The 19,119-nt window shown below is 50.4% G+C and overlaps 1 protein-coding gene across 3 annotated transcripts in view; it reads left to right on the top strand.

Moving 5' to 3' along the window:
• atp8a1 (ATPase phospholipid transporting 8A1) overlaps positions 1-19,119 on the top strand; it is a 104,007-nt gene that overhangs the window by 78,248 nt on the left and 6,640 nt on the right. For all 3 annotated transcript variants that reach the window (XM_079744612.1, XM_079744610.1, XM_079744611.1), the window contains 5 exons: positions 306-428; positions 8,122-8,200; positions 9,621-9,682; positions 9,965-10,021; positions 10,695-10,802. In XM_079744612.1, the coding sequence (XP_079600738.1) occupies positions 306-428; positions 8,122-8,200; positions 9,621-9,682; positions 9,965-10,021; positions 10,695-10,802 (429 nt within the window). The remainder of the gene's footprint in view (positions 1-305; positions 429-8,121; positions 8,201-9,620; positions 9,683-9,964; positions 10,022-10,694; positions 10,803-19,119) is intronic.

The following is a 19,119-nucleotide window of genomic DNA, read 5'->3' as shown; positions in this document are numbered from 1 at the left end:
AAAGTGTTGGCGTTTGTCGTCAACACAATACAGTGGAGAATCGGGGAGGGAATTAATAAGGAGTCGTTTTAACGCTAACATCTTTCAAGTTGTTTGGGAATAAGGCGCAAAATGTCTGTTACAAAGTCATTTTTACCTATATTGTATTTACTCTGTTGTCTGAAATGTTTTAGTTTTTTGAAATGTTTAAATGCATGACATTTTTGTTTACTTTATTTTTCAATTGTTTTGAATTGTGTTTCAAACATTTCAATTGAAACCCAAACATGTGCTAAATGTGTGTCACCTCTCAACGTTTTATTCAGATCTTCACGGCTCTACCTCCTCTCACTCTGGGCATATTTGAGCGTTCCTGCAGGAAAGAGAATATGCTGAAGTACCCAGAACTCTACAAAACCTCACAGAATGCAATGGGGTTCAACACCAAGGTAAATCCTTTCTCTATGTTGAAATTGTCTGTTTTATTGTTTTTTTGTCTTCTTTTTGTGCCTGTGATTATCTTTCCAAACTGTTTTCATTATACTTCTAGTATCTTCTTTCGTGGTTTATCATATTTATTTTGAAAGGGACCAATTTTCTGGTTAGATTAACTTCTTCATATTGGCTTAATGGTTGCTATATTTGACTCAGGACTGCACTGGACATTTAAACAAGTTAATATGGATTGTCTGGTCTGTTTGGTGAGTCTCCACTGAACCTCATGTCCACGGTGACAGAGACAAATCCCAGTCCCATTGACCACATCAGTGTCAAGCAGTTATCTGACCAGCCTCAATTGATGTTGTCCATACCCGGGTTTAGTCATATAATAACGTCTGAAACCGATTTAAATGGGTGAACTTGTTGGTTAACTTCTAACCAGTTTAGTGTTTTTAGCAGTTTGTTTTTGGAGTCTGTCTGAAGTCTGTCTGGCGGTCGAACCTTTGACCAAATTTAGTCTCGCCCCCTCTCCTTTCAACCCTTGTGTCAGACTAATAACTCTTAAAACGTCTGTCACTGCATACCGAAATAATGTTCATTGGTCCAAACCCCCAAGCAAAAGCACACAAAACATCCCCAAAAGCACAATACTCCCCAACTACTTGTCATAATATAACCGAACAATGAAAACAACACAAAAATGTTCGCTGCTAAAACCACTACCACCTTAGGCTTCCCTTAGTGTGTGTGTGTGTGCGTGTGCGTATGCATGTGTCTGTGTGTGTAAGTGTGCGTATGCATGCGTCTGTGTGTGTGTGTGTGAGTATGCCTGCGTGTGTGTGTGTGTGTGTGTGTGTGATCGTATGCATGCACGTGTGTGGTGTGCGTATGCATGCATGTGTGTATGTGTTTGCGCGTATGCATCTGTGTGTGTGTGTGTGTGTGTGCGTGCTGGCTATCTTGTCCCACCGTCTGAACCCATCCGTCAATGTTGCGGCGTCCCTCCGGCGGTCCTCAGGCAGGGGGTCCTGATAGCCTTGGGCCCCCGGGCTCTGGTCTGGTCTGGGGCCCCCAGCGCCGCTCCATTACCAGCCGCCCCCTCCAGCCCCCCGCTGATAATAAAGACGTCTTCCCCTTCCTCCACGCCGTCTGAAGGACCCCTCCCAGGCGTGGTGACCTGGTTAGTGGGGCATGGAGGCGGATTAAAGGCCCATTGGCCCTGGGGGTCACCGGGGGCCACGGGAGGGCTGCACCAGGGGTCGCCTGTGGCGGGAGACGAGTTGCTGTGTTTTGTCCGGAGAGGGAGAATGGCGGTGGGAGAGGGTGTGTGCGGTCATGGTGTGATGGCATTCGTTGCGGGAAATGATGCAATTAGGTTTAAGCAGGCGCTGGCCGTGTTCTGGGAGAAAGACTCTCCCCCCATGTGGAACTGACACGGCCGGCTGGAGGGTCGACCTGGCTGCCGCCCGCCGCCCGGGAGTGTGTTCATTCAGCCGGTGTTCAGACCGTCCTCCCGCGACACGAGACGGGGACGTGACATGTGGAAGCAGCTGGGTCACTCTCTGCATCAGAATGACATGTAGGCCGATGTCTGCTCTTTTTATACTTGTTTATGTTTGGGCTGGCATGAGGGCTTGTCTGTCGTGGCGTTCATTTCCTCCTCAGGGATTAGCAGGGGGACATTGGTCCAGCTGAGCGATTGTAGGAGAGCTACTTTATGGTATGGCTCAAAGTCGCAGGACACTTCTTGTTTTGCGATTCAGCATAGAGGCAGAAGTTAGCATGCATTCAACTTGATTTGATTCATGCACGTGTAACACCAGAACATCAGTTTTCATTGAATGAAGAAGACCGTGCTTGATACGATATTGGTTTTCCTTATGGGAATCTGCGTTGCACACTCAAATAAGGTTTCGTTTCTGTGGGAAAAAAAGCTAGGAAGGAATCTGCGCACCAAGGCTCAATATCTTAAGTATGGATGTATTTTCCTTCCCCAATCATTGATTACAAATACTGCTGAAATATATTTTTCCAATAAAAAAAAAAAGAGGAAAAAAAAGATGTTTGGTTCGTTCAGTAGTTACATGCAATGAGCCGCCATTTGGATTGGACCTCACATCCCCATGAAGAGCCATGGCTTGACGAGGCCTGGTGGGCAGGTTGTTATTGCTGGCTTCTCCCGCTCCTTTCCCCGCTGATATTTTCCCTCGCAGCTGGCCCGAGTTGAGGCGAGAAAATCCAACAGGAATTTGGCCCCTGAAAGCTTTTTCTCTTTTCATTCCCTTTTCTGTTCAATGACCAGCTCTTGTGTAGACAGCATATACTGTCTTTGTGAATGGGATCTGTTTGTGTTGAGGTCAGAGGAAGGGAGTGACGCGGAGGGTGTTAAGAGCTAAAGGTGTGGCCTTCTACGGCCCCCCCAGCTCCAGCTAGTTCACTTTTAATTACAAGTTCCTCACACAACATGTTCCAAGTCAACGCGTTGCCCCACCGTCCCCTCACTTCATGTGGCCCCTCGTAATTACCGCTTCCCCTAAACACTGGAGGACCATGTACTCTCTCTCTCTCACTGTTTCACATTATTTACATCACATTCCATTTATTTAGCCGATGCTTTTGTCCAAAGCAACTGACAATAAGTGCATTCACCCGTACAGACCCAACCCCAAAATGTGATTGAATCATGCGAGTTCATAACATTGATCAAATAAGCAAACTGCTCCAAGACATTCATCATGAATTATTCTCCTGGGCCGCGATGCAGTCTGAACAGATTCGCTTTCAGTCGACGACAGAAGATGTGTAGTGTCAGCCTTCCTCTGTCTGTGGGGAGCTCTTTCCACCAGTGTACAGCCAGAACAGCAAACAAACAAGATTTCCTTGTGCGAACACTGGGGCCCCCTCAGTACCAGACAGACAGACCCCTCCAAGCCGTTTGACGGTCACAGAGGACTGGCTGGGGGGTATTGGTGGACCGTGTCCTGGATGTAGGAAGGGCCGGAGGCTTGGGTCTTGAATCGGACCCAAGCAGCCACCGGGAGACGGTGCAGGGTGCGGAGGAGGGAGGGTGCGCTGTGGGGGAACCCGGGACGGCTGAAGACCAGCCGGGCTGCTGCATTCTGGGTAAGCGTCGGAAAACGAAAAGCACATGCAGGCGGCCCGGCCAGAAGGGAGTTTTGCTCTAGTCTAGACGAGAGAGCACAAGAGCCGGGACAAAAGCTGCCTTGCCAAATGTGCACCGGCACCGGGAGGGAGTAATGAAGAGGAAGGGTGGGGGGGGGGCGGATTGAGGAACACATGTCATTAATCTCTATTACAAAGTAGTTAACAAGACAGATTTTCTTGGGATTGAATAAGGAAGATTTAATTTCGGATTGAATGAAAGAAAGCTTTTAGCTGCAGATGTGCAGGCAGAAAAGGAGGAGAAAATGGTAGGCAAAATGGGTCGCCTGAAAACGCCCTTTCAGGCATAGGGTGACAACCACAGAGCTGGAGAAGCCGTGCGAGAGTCAAAAAGAGTGACCGTTGCAGAGGGGGGTGGAACGAGGGAGATGGAGTCAGGTAGAGAGGGGAGAGCCAGAGAGCCAAGGTGGCCGCGGATAGGGACGGCACATGAAGAAGAGGGAGATTTGGGTCGTGTGAGAAAAGGGGGAGAGTGTGAGAAAAGAAGTGGGCAGAGATATGAAGAGGAAGTGGAAAAAAAACAACAGCTGAGGGGCTGGCCACTCCGTCTGGATGTTTGAAGCACAGAGGAGCACCAGCGAGGGGGCCTTGTTGGACGGGAGGACGACAAAGTCCTCCAAGAACCTGGGCCAGGTGGGCGGTGGAGCACAGCCAGGTTTAATTCCACCGGATGAGTTACGGACGGAAGGGTGTAATTCACAATTAAGTGAATAACACCGGTCGTCTCCCGGGGCTGCGTGCTTGTTTCGCTTTGTGTCCCTACATGTAGTTCTAACATGTGTTGTATACTTTCTGTTGTGTTTGCATTTAACTCTCCCTCTCACCAAACTCTCTCCCTCTCCTACTTTTGGCGTCTCCCCTTCCTCTCCCTCCTCTTCCTCTTCCTCTCCCTCCTCTTCCTATCACTCCCCTTCCTCTCCCTCCTCTTCCTCCTCTTCCTCTCCCTCCTCTTCCTCTCCCTCCTCTTCCTATCCCTCCTCTTCCTCTCCCTCCTCTTCCTCTCCCTCCTCTTCCTATCCCTCCTCTTCCTCTCCCTCCTCTTCCTCTCCCTCCTCTTCCTATCCCTCCTCTTCCTCTCCCTCCTCTTCTTCTCCCTCCTCTTCCTATCCCTCCTCTTCCTCTCCCTCCTCTTCCTATCCCTCCTCTTCCTCTCCCTCCTCTTCCTCTCCCTCCCCTTCCTCTCCCTCCTCTTCCTATCCCTCCTCTTCCTCTCCCTCCTCTTCCTATCCCTCCTCTTCCTCTCCCTCCTCTTCTTCTCCCTCCTCTTCCTATCCCTCCTCTTCCTCTCCCTCCTCTTCCTATCCCTCCTCTTCCTCTCCCTCCTCTTCCTCTCCCTCCCCTTCCTCTCCCTCCTCTTCCTATCCCTCCTCTTCCTATCCCTCCTCTTCCTATCCCTCCTCTTCCTCTCCCTCCTCTTCCTATCCCTCCCCTTCCTCTCCCTCCTCTTCCTATCCCTCCTCTTCCTATCCCTCCTCTTCCTATCCCTGCTCTTCCTATCCCTCCTCTTCCTCTCCCTCCTCTTCCTATCCCTCCTCTTCCTCTCCCTCCTCTTCCTCTCCCTCCTCTTCCTATCCCTCCTCTTCCTATCCCTGCTCTTCCTATCCCTCCTCTTCCTCCTCTTCCTCTCCCTCCTCTTCCTATCCCTGCTCTTCCTCTCCCTCCTCTTCCTATCCCTCCCCTTCCTCTCCCTCCTCTTCCTATCCCTCCTCTTCCTCTCCCTCCTCTTCCTCTCCCTCCTCTTCCTCTCCCTCTTCCTATCCCTCCTCTTCCTATCCCTCCTCTTCCTCTCCCTCCTCTTCCTATCCCTCCTCTTCCTATCCCTCCTCTTCCTCTCCCTCCTCTCCCTATCCCTCCCCTTCCTCTCCCTCCTCTTCCTATCCCTCCTCTTCCTATCCCTCCTCTTCCTCTCCCTCCTCTTCCTGTTTTGAACGTTCCGGGCTTAGAGGACGGTGGCGGGAGGGGTTTGGAAATATTTGGACCGATATAAAGTACAGGCTTTCAGTCCACCTCTTTGGGGCAATTAGGATCAGAACAAAGGTCCAGATCTTTAGAGGACAGACCGGGGCATTCACTCTGCCGAGGGGGTCCTTAGCAACCCGCTGGGATGGCAGTGAAAGAAGCCGGTTGCCGAGGGGCTGTGGAGAGGGGGGAGGGGAGGAGAAGGGGGGCGCTATCCCTGTGACAAATGATTATGAACATTTATCGATACCATTAGCATTCATTATTAGAGTCGGTTAGGGCTCAATGGGGTGGGAGGGGTGAGTTTACATTCCCAGTGTCGGGCATGGGGCAGGGGGGGGGCTAGGGGTTGAGTCCACTTATGAGAGCCCATTTACCACACGTTCAAACCACAGAAATGGCGGACTTGTGGGTGCTGGTGGCCACTCTTTGACCGGTGTGTTCCCAGTCGGAGGGAGGGAGGGAGGTAAGGGGGGGTGTTGAGTTGCTAGGCGACCGGGTTTTGTTTTTTCAAGGCCAATACGGAGGTGAGAAGGTCAGGCCACAGAGGCCAAGGTATCCCATTATAGGCCCCGCAAGAAAAGCCCCATTCTTTCACTCTTCCTCCGTTCCTATTTTCATTTCCAATTTTCCCATTTCCTTTTGTAAACAAGCATATTCTCTCCCCTCATTCATTTCTTTTAACTGTTCTTCCCATTTTTTATTTTATTTTCCCCCTTAATTTAATTCAAGTGTTTTTTATTTTATTAAAATGAATAACACAAAAACGTATCAGAAGAAAGTCATGTTCCAAACCATACAGTTTAAAGCACGTTCAGATTTCAACTAAAAAGTTTTGCACATTTTAAACAAATTATAACATTCAATAATCACATTTTGTCTCGGGATCAGCATTACTCAATTTTTTTTAATTGTCGAAATAACTGATTTGAGTGCCTAGGTCAATGTTGTTTTAGTTTGTACCGAGCCAATCACTGGGCAGGATTTGAAGGCTTCTGGGCTCCCAGAGTGCCTTGCGGCTTAGTGTTGGTCAGGGCGGGGCGAGAATGGGTGCCACCGCAGGCCAGACACTCTCTCTTTGGCAGGCTGGATTTCGTGGCTGTTTCATGGTACATCACCCATTAGTGTTGTGTTTGGCCCTGGCCCTGCATAATGTACATCTGAAACTAGGTGCTTCTGGAGAAGGCTGTGTTCAGTCAAAGGACTCATCCAAAGTCCACACACACACACACACACACACACACACACACACACACACACACACACACACACACACACACACACACACACACACACACACACACACACACACACACACACACACACACAAAAACACACACACAAAAACACACACACACACACAACCACACACAGATACGCACACAGATTTCCCTCAATTTTATTAATTATCATAAAACCCAGTTAATCGTTTTCAAGGCCTCCTGTGTGCATGTTTTCAGGCACACTTTCTGCTTGCTTCATGTTTCTGTAATTTATTTCTCTGCTCTCTCCGGCTCGCCTGTTTTAATATCCAAAAGGAGGAAAAAAGGGGAAATCTAATGAAATCTAATGAGGGGAAACTCTGATGCTGGCGGGCCATACATTAACACCCCACAGTGCCCCGGCGATGGAGTTTAAAACCACAATGCGCCGTATTGCTTTTCAACCTCCGCAGCCTTACGCTTGAGTATTTTTGGGCTTTCGTCGATGATTGATGCAACCGTCTTGTTCAATGTGCAAAGGGGATTTAATGAAACCTAAATGTGCAAATGAGATTTAATGAAATGAAAAACGTATATATAACCACACACAGGCATTGTGTGTTTGTGTCTCTGTGTGTGTGTGTGTGCACGCCAGCACACGCACGCACGCGTGCACGCACATGCACACTTACATACACAAACTCAGCACCCTCTCTCTGGTGACAAACACGCGGGGGATATACAAAGTATCTGTCAGCGGGGAGGCCATTCAGTGCGGAGGCCCCTACAAAACCGCCACTTAGCCTAGTACTGGGCCCAGACAAAAGGCCCGGGTCAGAGGTCGACGGGCAGGCTGAGGCTACCCGCACCCTTTTCTCATGCTTTATTTTTTCACTACCCTACCCTCTCTGTCTGTCTCTGTCTATCTTTCTCTCTCTGTCTCTCTATGTCTCTCTCTCGCTCTCTCTCTCGCTCTCTTGTCTCCTACACTCTCTCTCTCTCTCTATGTCTCTCTCTGTCTCTCTCTCTCTCGCTCTCTCTCTCTCGCTTTCTGTCTCTTGTGCATTTCCTCCTTCCGTCTTTTTCTAACTTTTTGTAATTCATTGCTCCTCCTCAACTCTCTCCCTCTTTAACCCTCTGCTTCTCCCTCTAAAAGCGCCATTCCTTAACTATCTCTTTGTCTCCCCGCCGGAATCTCTTTCAGATTCTCTGCCACTTAAAATGCTGATTTCCCCCCCCCCCCCCCCCCCCCCCCCCCCAACTACCCTCCCCCACCCCTCCTCCCTGCCTCCCACTCTCCTTTGCTAATTCTGCTCCATTTTGTTCACTCTCTCTTTTCTCTCTCCTTCTCCGGCAGGTTTTCTGGGCCCATTGTTTGAACGGCCTCTTCCACTCCGTCATCCTCTTCTGGTTCCCCCTCAAAGCCTTCCAGCATGGTGAGTAGGTCCCGGGATCCCCCTCCCACGGAGGTAGAGGAGGAGGAGGAGGAGGAGGAGGAGGAGGAGGAGGAGGAGGAGGTGGAGGAGGAGGAGGACACTAAAACACACATACTTTGTCTTAATTAGTTCCCTCTTCAACCTTCCAGTCATGAATTACAAACATGTGTGTGCTCTGTGGAGACGGGGAGACTCTCACACACACATGCATGTGCACACAGACATCCATAGAGACAGATAAGCGCACACAAACACACACATACACTATGAGGCCCACACACACTCCAACAGGCATGCCCGTTGCTTTCATACGCAGGTTGGCTGCGATATTGAAATTGTGGGAATTTATTTTCTCATAATCACTCACAGGGATTTACCTTGCCATGCCAAACACATGCCCACTTACATTTATACAGGTCATTGCCGTGTGTGCGTGTCTGTATTTATGTATGTATATGTGTGAGTGTGTGTTTGTGTATCTCTCTGTGTGTGTGTGTGTGTGTGTGTGTGTGTGTGAGGGAGAATAGGGGGGCCTTTTAGGTGGTAAGTCTTGGCTGGTCACGGCCGGACGGACCACACAGGCTTGGCCCTGCTCCCCAAACAAAGGGCGCCAAAACCCCTTCCGCGTGACTGACGGGCTGTCAGCGGAGCATCACTGCACGCCGGGTCACATGACCCCCGCGGTCGCGCGCTACAGACTTATGTTTCACTCCCCCGGCCCTCTCCGACTCACCCGCGCCCCAGTTTGAATGGAGGTTTTATTTTGTTGAAGTTATATCAAAGTAATCGTTTTTTTTATTCTGTATCTCGTGTCACTCCCAACAAAACGGTAAAGACGACTTAAGGCGGGGGATTCGTCGGTTTCTGAAGTCAGCTGCTGTGTGGTCGGCAGAACAGCCTGGTTTCGTCGTCCGTTGGTCGGTCTGACCAGAATCAGCCAGCATGTCAAAATATTCCCACCGTGATTAATCGCCCGAACTCTTCAGTCTAAGCGGCGGCCTCCAATAACAAGCCTTACTCCTAATAGTTGTGAGTTGTGTGACGGAGAAATCCTGCGTGAATCCACTCGCATCGGGGCATTAATGAACGTAATTACCTATGTTCTCCCTTTTTCCCATGTTCACGGGCCATAATCCCATTGGGCTCCGAATGAGAGGGCTGGGAAAAGGCGAATTAAAAACAACAGAATTCCTTCACACTTCAGTTTATCCATACCGTTCCTTTTTCTTCCCACGGGCGAGATGCTATTCTCTGGCTAGCTAGAGGCTAGCTAGTGAGCTAGTGGCTGGCTAGCAAGCTTGTGGCTAGCTAAGCAGAGCTCCAGCGCTCCAGGAACAGCTTGTTAAACTCAGGGGCGTTTGTCTCGATGCTCAGAAAGCTTCTGTTCTCCATTTCACCCCCCTCCCCTCTCCCCTCACAGACACAGTGTTTGGCAACGGGAAGACGCCCGACTATCTCCTCTTGGGCAACATGGTTTACACAGTAAGCAATTTTCCTTCCACTGATGTCCCCCCTCAGTTTACGTTACGGTGGTTTAGTGTGTTAAAGGGACTGAGGCGTCCTGGAAGCACTGGAATGTTCTCCTCTGATGTGGCTTGACGGATGAGTGCAAAGCATAATAATGAATGATAATAGCTGGTTTGGTACATTTCCAGATTAAAGTCCCAGTGAACTCATTGTTCCAGATTGAACGTGTATGTTAAATTTGGGTTGTGGAGCCACAGGTTCCGTTTGGTATTTAACTTTCCTTCTGTTCCTCTGTAGTTTGTGGTCATCACAGTTTGTCTGAAAGCCGGACTAGAGACCTCGTCCTGGACCATGGTAAGACCAGTGCTGTCTGTCTGTCTGTCTGTCTGTCTGTCTGTCTGTCTGTCTGTCTGTCTGTCATTGTGTGGTGGTCTTTAGATCTCTTCCTCTCTCTCTTAATATGACTAGAGGTTAGAGTAACATTAACTGAGCATACGGCTCTGTTTGCTGTTGCTCTCTAGCCCAGGCTAGCTTGGCCCTCATTGGCCTCGTAACCATAACATCAGTCCGATGACACAGACACTATGGAAACAGCTGTATGGAAACACTGCAGAGAAAGCCCGGCCTTATTCAATGCAGGACATTTAATTCCCCATAGAAGTGTAATATAATGAATTAATAAAATGGTACTTCCTAATGCAGAAAATAGGGTGAGGAGGTTTTATTTTTTCAAGAACAAACAAAATATAAGGCGATTGAACTCCCAGCCTAAAGGTTCAGGTTTCAATCCCCATGTCAGCGGCCTTAAGTCGGGATGCCTGACCCATTCTCGCTCCGGTAATCCACTTTGCCGGGTAAAAGACGGAGCGCTAAACGCTAGGAATCAATACAGAATACCAGAAGGACGTCAACTCGTACCACAGGTCAGCCCCCCTGGACCCTGGGGGCCTCTCTCCCCCCCGTAACCCTGTGGTCCCAGCAGCAGGGGAAGCCTCTCACTGTGCTACTCTGTCCTGCCGCTCCCCAGTTCAGCCACATCGCCATCTGGGGCAGCATCGGCCTGTGGGTGGTGTTCTTCGGGATCTACTCCTCCCTCTGGCCCTGGATCACGCTGGCCCCCGACATGTCCGGAGAGGTAAACGATAAACAATCACAGACACGCGTACAAACGACAACAGTTGAGTGACATTGAAAGACTAACAAAAAAACGAGCGCACACTGACGGACGCACAAACTACAACAGAGACACGAACACTAGCAGACACACAAACATCACCAGACACACAAACTCTTGCAGACACGTGTGCAAACTACAACAGTGGAGGAACACTAAAAGACTAACAAACAAACAAGAGCGCACACTGACAGATGCACAAACTATAACAGAGACACTAACACTAGCAGACACACAACAGAAGACACGCGTGCTGTAGCAGAACATTTAGGGCTACTAACACGAGGCGAGGTGAGTTTCAGATGGACCAAAACAATGGGATAAGATACATAAACAGCACACAATCTCAACACACAGACACACACAAACACGTGTGTAATCTGTCTCACTATTGCTGTAAACAATGCGAATGAACACGGATACACTTCAGGAGGCGTAAACAAAACACACAGAAGCTTTCCCTTAGCCAGATAGTCCGACAGTTTGGCTAACCGAGATGCAACACACACACAACCACACGCACACAAACACACACACACACAAACACACACTGATTACATGTAAGCAGACGTAACCACACAAGCTCATCAACCCAGGTCACGTATATATACAGAGGGGATACACACACATTCACACACATTGTAACAGACACACGCAACTCCTTTTTGTGCGTGCGTTCCTGTCGCACAAAGACAAACCTTTGATCATGACGTTGCCCATCACTCATTAACTCAGGATCCCTTAAATCATCAGACGCCGTGAACTCAACCCGGGTGTGTTTTTTTCTTTTTCTTCCTTTTTTTCTTTTTTGGACTCTTGTTGTATAACCTGACACTGGGGGTCTCTCTGAGCCGAACCAGGGGGGGGTCCCACCTCTGGCTTGTGTTATGTAATGACTTAATTGGGCCAATTAGCCATGTGTTTGGGTTACGTCGCTCTCGCTCGCCCCTGAGTATCCGCAGGTGACGTTGGGTCTGTATTCATTCGGCCATACACACACACACACACACACACACACACACACACACACACACACACACACACACACACACACACACACACACACACACACACACACTAACATACACACTAACACACACACACACGCACACACACTAACATACAGCGAGTCACATACACACACACTAGCACATGCACACACACACACACTAACATACACCGACACACACACACACACACTGGAGTCATGTGTTGTGTGTTGTTTCCCCCCCGGCTGGCCATGAGAGTTTAGCCACATTGGCTTCTCCTTGGGGCCCAGACCTCGCCTGGACCTCTGCTTTGATTTTCTTTCTCTTAGTTTCCTCATCCATTTCACACACATAAACACACACACACAGAAACACACACACAGATACACACCCACAGATACACCCCCCCCCCCCTCGACCCGCTAGTCCTCCAGTAAGCAGTCTGTCAGAAGTGCGTGGCTTTCATCCACTGCCCACAGCACTGGATGACGACGGGAACGGCGCCCTGCAGCCAGCGTGTAACCCAATGCCCCCGACACACACACACACACACACACACACACACACACACACACACACACACTGCACCCTGCACCCTGCTCGGCCCCTGACACCCGAGAAAACATCAGACGGCATCCCCACCTGAGAGCCCTCGAAAGCCTCAGAGCAGGAGGGTCAACCCCACCCGATTGATGCATCTCTCACTCTCTCACTCTCGCTCGCTCGCTCTCTCTCGCGCTCTCTCACATGCTCGCTCTCTCTCTCGCGCCCTCTCATTCGCTCTCTCACATGCTCTCTCTCTCTCGCGCTGTATCTCTCGCCCTCTCTCTCTCTCTTTCTCCCTCAGTCCGTCTGTCTGGCTTGTGCTCTTCTCTCTTCCCCCCCTCCTCTCTCTCCTTCTCTCCCTTTGATCCTCAGTCTTCAACTACTCCTCCTGGATGCACTCTTTCAAACTTTAAAACGTACTTCTCTCTTGTGCCTTCTTTCAACATGTGTCATCTCATGTCTTTTCTCTCTCACATGTTTTCCTCATCTTTCCCTTCCCCTACGTCTGCTCTACTTTTTGTTCTGGCCTCGTTCTCTATTATTTTGTGAGCCGCCGCAGGGCCAGTAGTGCAACCCACACCCAGAACCCTTTCAGACCTCTTCTCCTCACGCCATACCTCCCGCTGTACACGGCTGGATCACAAACACGTCCGTCAGCACGACACAGGCTCTCCTCGTCCCCCCCCACTGCCGCCAGAGGTCATGAGACACCCAGGGGGCTTATGTGTGGAATCTTACTCATCGCCCCCGACGACCACGTACCCCATCCATTCTGCCCGGACACCGGTGGCAAAGGGGAGGTGTCCGATTATTCTCTACAAGTCATGTAATCCCCCACCCCCCACTAGCCGGTTGCTAAGCGGCTTAGCCACACCTCGCTTCGCCACTTCAGGTAGACCCTGTCCCCGCTGCTGTCATCACTAGAGCCCGCCCCCCACACACACACACACACACTTATTCCCGCCGTCCCTCCGAGTGTCGAGGTGTCCCCGAGCAAGACACCGACCTCACACTCATTGCTCCTGACGAGCTGACAACAGTTCATACACAGACTCACACACCAACGGCGCTGTCACCTTGCATGGTTGACAGCGCCGTTGGTGTGTGCGTCTGTGTATGAACCGTTGTAACAAAAAGCATCTGCTCAACGCCCTAAATGGAAATATCACCTGGGCAGCTCCGCTGTCTGTGACGAAACACTGCCATACGCGGGTACCAGCAGCAAGCAACCTTCTCCCCGCTACATGAACACGATGTGCAGCGTAGCGGCAGACCACAGGGCAGGCCGCCGCGTTGAGATATGGAGGGGATTTACGGAGGTATGAGGGGAGATTCTTGCGGTGGGAGCGATTGCGTTACCTCTGGGGGAGATGTGGGTTTGTGTTCACCCACAGCTGTGCATACAGCACGTCACGGGGGCAGCACATCGGCCCGCCACCTCCTTTGAAGTGTGCACTCAGCAGAATGTACTTTTAGGTAGGAAGGGAGAGTTCTATGTCCCTCCCCGGCCCAGATCTTTCGCTCTCTCTCTCTCTATTTCGGATTCTCGCCTTTCTCACTCTCCTTCACCTCTCCCTCTCCACCACCTCTCACTCTCTCGCACTCGCTCTCTTTCTCTAAGCTCTCTCTCGCTCTCTCTCTCTCTCTGAACTCCTCTCTTTCTCTCTCTCTCTCTCTCTCTCTCTCTCTCTCTCTCTCTCTCTCTGAACTCCTCCACCTCTCTCTCTCTCTCTCTCTCTCTCTCTCTCTCTCTCTCTCTCTCTCTCTCTCTCTCTCTCTCTCTCTCTCTCTCTCTCTCTCTCTCAAATTCTATCCGACCTCACCTCTCCCCAGCCAACCTGCTCACGCCCAGACCATAAGGTCCATCTTGAACCCAGGCCCATAGGTTTTTTTCCGTGTCCAGGCCCAACACACACACACACACACACACAAACACACGTGTGTGTGTGTGGTCATGTTTGGTAACACAGATGGTGTGTGCAGGTGTGATCTCGTAATGGAGAAGAAGTAAGTGTGGGGTGCAGAATTTCCCCTCATATATCTCTGTCTCGAAGCACGACATGGCACTATTCTAGAAAAAAAAACCCCTCCCTAGAGCTCCCCCCCACTCCCCCCTCCCTATTCTGTCCCCCCCAGCCCCGAGTAGGTCTTCATCACTGTTAAACCTGTGAGAAACCCTTGCGAGGAAATCAGACACCGACACCTCCGCTGTTCACTTTGTTCTGCCCTCCAGTGTGGCTGAGGTCCCCATGGCTCGGTTCTCAAAGAGCCACGCGTGAGTCGTATGAAGGGGGGGGGGGGGGGGGGGGCGAGACCCTCCCTCAGGGGCCATGTTGGATCTGTCGCCGCGGCACATGGAAAACGCACCAGTTCCCCGCACACGGAAAACCCATCGGCCCTCTGTGCGGTAACGTCCCGACGGGACGGCCGCTAGGCGTATTGGCGTGCAACAAGGGGACGAACGGACTGATGTTTCCCACCGACACGACGATCGCAACGTATGCATAGATAAATAAAGACCGGGTGTCTGCCCTGCTGAAGAATCAATCCATGATCCGCGGTCTGTGGTTTAGTGTTTTTCAAAATGGGTGGGAGCCCATCCTGAAAGCAGAGCTGAGGCGCCTCGGCCCTGCAGACCTACGCCGAGACGCTGAGTGTTTATCCAAGGGATTTATTACCCTTGTTGGTCTGATGAAGGGCTCAGGGTCCCGGCGACACACATAGATCATAGGGTGGAAGATGAACCCCCTGTGTGTGGGTTCCCAGGTCAGCTGCGCTCACATTGGCTGCCCCCTGAATCGCCCCAGAGGCCCACTTGTCAACTTTCTAGGGAGAGTTTGTGTGTTTTTGGGATAAAGTGTGTGTCTAAGCGTGAGTGACCATGCTTCTGTTCACGCGCTGCAGATTTCTCTTTTAAATGATCTTCTGCTACTTCTTCTTCTGCTTTCAGAGCGGCCATATGCTGGGACCCCAACGTACAGCTTAGCCTTCCTCTCTCTCTCTCTCGCTCTTTCTCTCTCTCTCTCTCTCGCTGTCGCTCTTTCTCTCTCTCTCCCTCTTGCTCTTTCTCTCCCTCTCTCGCGCTGTCTCTCTCTCTCTCTCTCTCTCTCTCTCTTTCTCTCTCGCTCTTGCTCTCTCTCGCCCTCGCTGTGTCTCTCCCACTCTCTCCCACTCACTCACTCGTTCTCTCGCTCTTGCTCTCTCTCTCTCACTCATATCAGAATCTCCAATCCACAGCAGTCCTTCCCTGTTTTCTTAACCTAATGTCCTGGCAGCCCCGTACCTGTTCCCATTGTTGTGATTGGGGTCCTGTGGAGCCGGTCTAATTTGGCTGTTGGGACAGGAGCACCCCCCCCCTTCCCTGATAAGATGCGTATTCAGCCTCTTCTGGCTCAATGTTAGCATTCACTGACATCACCCCTATTATCAGCAATTAGTGTGTTTGTTTTGCAGTTGAAAAGGTGTGTGTCTGTCCGCGTCTTTACTTTAGCATCTGTGTGTGAACCATGTTTTTGCAGTTGCGTGCTAGTGTGTGTGTGTGTGTGTGTGTGTGTGTGTGTGTGTGTGTGTGTGTGTGTGTGTGTGTGTGTGTGTGTGTGTGTGTGTGTGTGTGTGTGTGTGTGTGTGTGACACATAGGGCTTCTCTCGGTCCGTGTGTCTGGTGGGGGACATTGCCTCAGCGGTGTGTGCCTCTGCGTGTGTTAACCATCACAATGGCCCTGCCTTAACATTCTTGGGGTTGTTATCACTGAGCGCCTATATCCCATGCCTGGCTGGCCTTCCTCCCTGCGTGATGTACTCCCTGGATCAATGCTCCCCGCTAATGGTCATGGTTAAGGGCCTGCGTGCTCAGACTTAAGGATCCCTGCCGCTGACGTCCTCCTGGTGCAGATTTATGCGTTGGCGTTTGATTTGAAATGTCTTTCCCATATTTTGGGGTTTTTTTTGGGGGGGGGGGCGGGGTTTGTTGGATATATTGTGTGTTTCGCTCGCGCGGTTCTCTGATGGCTCACACGGTTCCTGTCTTTGCAGAGCAGCAGGGAGGAGGGGTGCATTCGCATGCTGTGTCTTAGCTCAGGCATGTTTGGTTTGTTAGTGTCTGTCTGTCTGTCTATTTCTTTTGTGTGTGTTTGTGTGTGTCCTTCTGTCTGCCTATCTGTCTGTCTTTTTATTTTTCTGTATGTCTGCACGGCCTGTCATGTGTGCGTTTGTGTGTGTTTGTGTAAATGGTGTGTGTTGGTGGTAGTGTTCGTGTATGCGTGAGTGTATGAGTCTCCGTCCTCTTGGCCATGAGGAGTCTGGATGGCCTGTCAAAACATCACACCATGGCGAAGCGTCTGCACAACCAGACAAGTTTATTAGTTTGCCCTGAAACTCCCATTCCCCCCCCTCTAAGCTGACCCCTTCTCTGTCTCACCTCCCCTGGGGCCCGTGGTATGAGCCATCACCAACATGCAGCAGTCACTGCTTGCTCAGTGGGTATGAGGCGGCTTCCCTTCCAAACGTTCCGGTGCAGACAAACATCTGTGGATGGTTTTTGCTCCGCTATTATTTTGAAAAAAGTTTTTCGTTCATTTAAAGCGGTGTCGCAAGGAAGTTGGTCCAGAATGGCATGGACCACGAGCCCCCTGTTTTGGTTTGGGAGGATCTCTCCCCGTCAGTTAGGACAGCAGGGTCTGTTTGGGCCAAGGTTTTAAAAATGTGGAGGTTCTTGATCTATCAGGGCCTCCGGCAGTCTCTAATTTAATATACAGAGCATACACCCTGGGCTGATTGGAGGATACTTATCATGAAATTCAAATACTTCTTCTAATTCTTATATATCTAATAAAAATGTACAATCTGTTAGGATAGAGGACATTTCTCTTGGGCCCGGGTCAATTACAAATTGACGTCAAAGTGTCCTGTGGGCTCGTGTAATTTTCCTTAATCGTATATATTTTCAGTCGCCTGGGAACATAGAAGAGCTCCATTCATCGCTGTGGCGTTTCAGACTGTAGGAAAGACGTTTTGATTTCCAGTCATTTGGGATTTCCTCCTTCCCCCGTGTTGTGACAGACATCAAAGCCCATTGGCTCGTAATGACCAACAGATTAGCTCATTGAGCGCACCTGAACACTTTAATACTTTTGACACTGATTGCACGTATGTGTATGTGTGTGTTTATGTTTGACACTGATTGTATGTGTGTGTGCGTGTGATTGCTCGTGTGTGTGTGTGTGTGTGTGTGTGTCTTCCAAGGCTCCTTCCCATGGCCCTGCGTGCCTCAGGTTACAGGAAGGACATTGTCTGGGGCCCCCAGCAGTTTGAACAAGTGACACAAGCGTCTAAAGGCCCAGCGTGCAATGCGAGGAGCGCGCGTTCTGCTCTTTGACACGTAATGACAGATAGTTTCAATGCAATCGGGCCAAAGCAAACACGGCCCTCTCCCAGGGAGTCGGCGAGGGTCCACCCACCCCAGGGGTGACCCCCTCCCTCCCCTCCGGGCTCCAGATGCTCCCTCACCACCATCCACCCCTGACACACACCCTCCCCATCCACAACCACACCTCTCACTCGTCCGGATGATGGCTTCATTCAGATGGATCTAGTGTTTTTAAGGCCTGACTGTTACGGAGACCTAGGGCTTGTGTTGTGATCCGAGAGGGATTTTGTATCCGAGCGAACAGCTATCTCATCGGCTTGTGTTTCTTTGTCTTGGCGGGCTGGCCTGATTTAGGTTGGCGCCAATACAAATAAATGTTCTCTGTGTTTAGTATCACTGGTGAGGATGCAATCACAACATCTTCCCCCTGCCGGGGATTGTGTATCCACTGCAAAACACAACACTTCCGCTGTCACATGGAGGATTCATTTGGCGCTCCCAAAATATTGAGGGATTTATATTTAGATAATGATATGTATGTAAATGTCAAGATACCGCAGTTCATTTAAGAGCTGGCGTAAATGGGACTCAAACGTTTAACCTTTGTCCTTTTTAGATGTAATGCTTGAAGGCTGTTGGACGGGAAGCCAGCACAATTTTCACAGTATAAACACGACATGGAAGTCCATAGTGGCTTGTCTGTTGTTTTTTATTAATATTATCTCAAGAATCTTAAAATACAGTGATAGGAATACAGCCGCAGGAGCAGAAGGGAGACTTTATTTTCTCCGCTTTCCTAGCTTTCCGATATCAGTCCCTTCCCGTGGTCAGCGAATCTCACCTTTTATACAAAGTGTAAACGTCACCTGCAGCCTCTGTCCCATCTGCTGTGATGTGTCCCCAGGGCCTTTACCCACCAACACATCGCACAGTGTAGGGTTAAAAGGGACCCTACTGTTTGAAGCCGGTCGCAGGACACTTCCTGCAGGAAGAACAGTGCTCTCATCAGCGCTCCCAGTTCCTCCTTCAGGCCACAACCCCAGCCCAGCCCCCAACCCACCACCTCATCTGGGTGGGGATGGGGGTGCTTGAGGGGGATCAGAGAGGATTACCTGCTCTGTCTGAGGCCTCCGCCTTCGTTTCCACAGCGCAGCCTGTTTGTTTGTGTTGGGGTTTTGTTATAAGTTTGTGTATTTGTTGTCGCGGGACCTCCTCCCTAAGGAGGATATTGGCTGTGTGTGTGTGTGTGTGTGTGTGTGTGTGTGTGTGTGTGTGTGTGCGTGTGTGCGCGCTAGAGTGCGCGAGTGCGCTAGAGTGTGTTGTGCGAAAGCAGCCTTCTCAGATTACCACCTCTACACCGACGATGTATTAATCTACC

Source organism: Pollachius pollachius (assembly GCF_949987615.1).
Source record: "Pollachius pollachius genome assembly, chromosome: 10".
NCBI classification, from domain to species: domain Eukaryota; kingdom Metazoa; phylum Chordata; class Actinopteri; order Gadiformes; family Gadidae; genus Pollachius; species Pollachius pollachius.
Note: the sequence above shows the minus strand (reverse complement) of the source record. Positions and strands in the feature narration are given on the sequence as shown.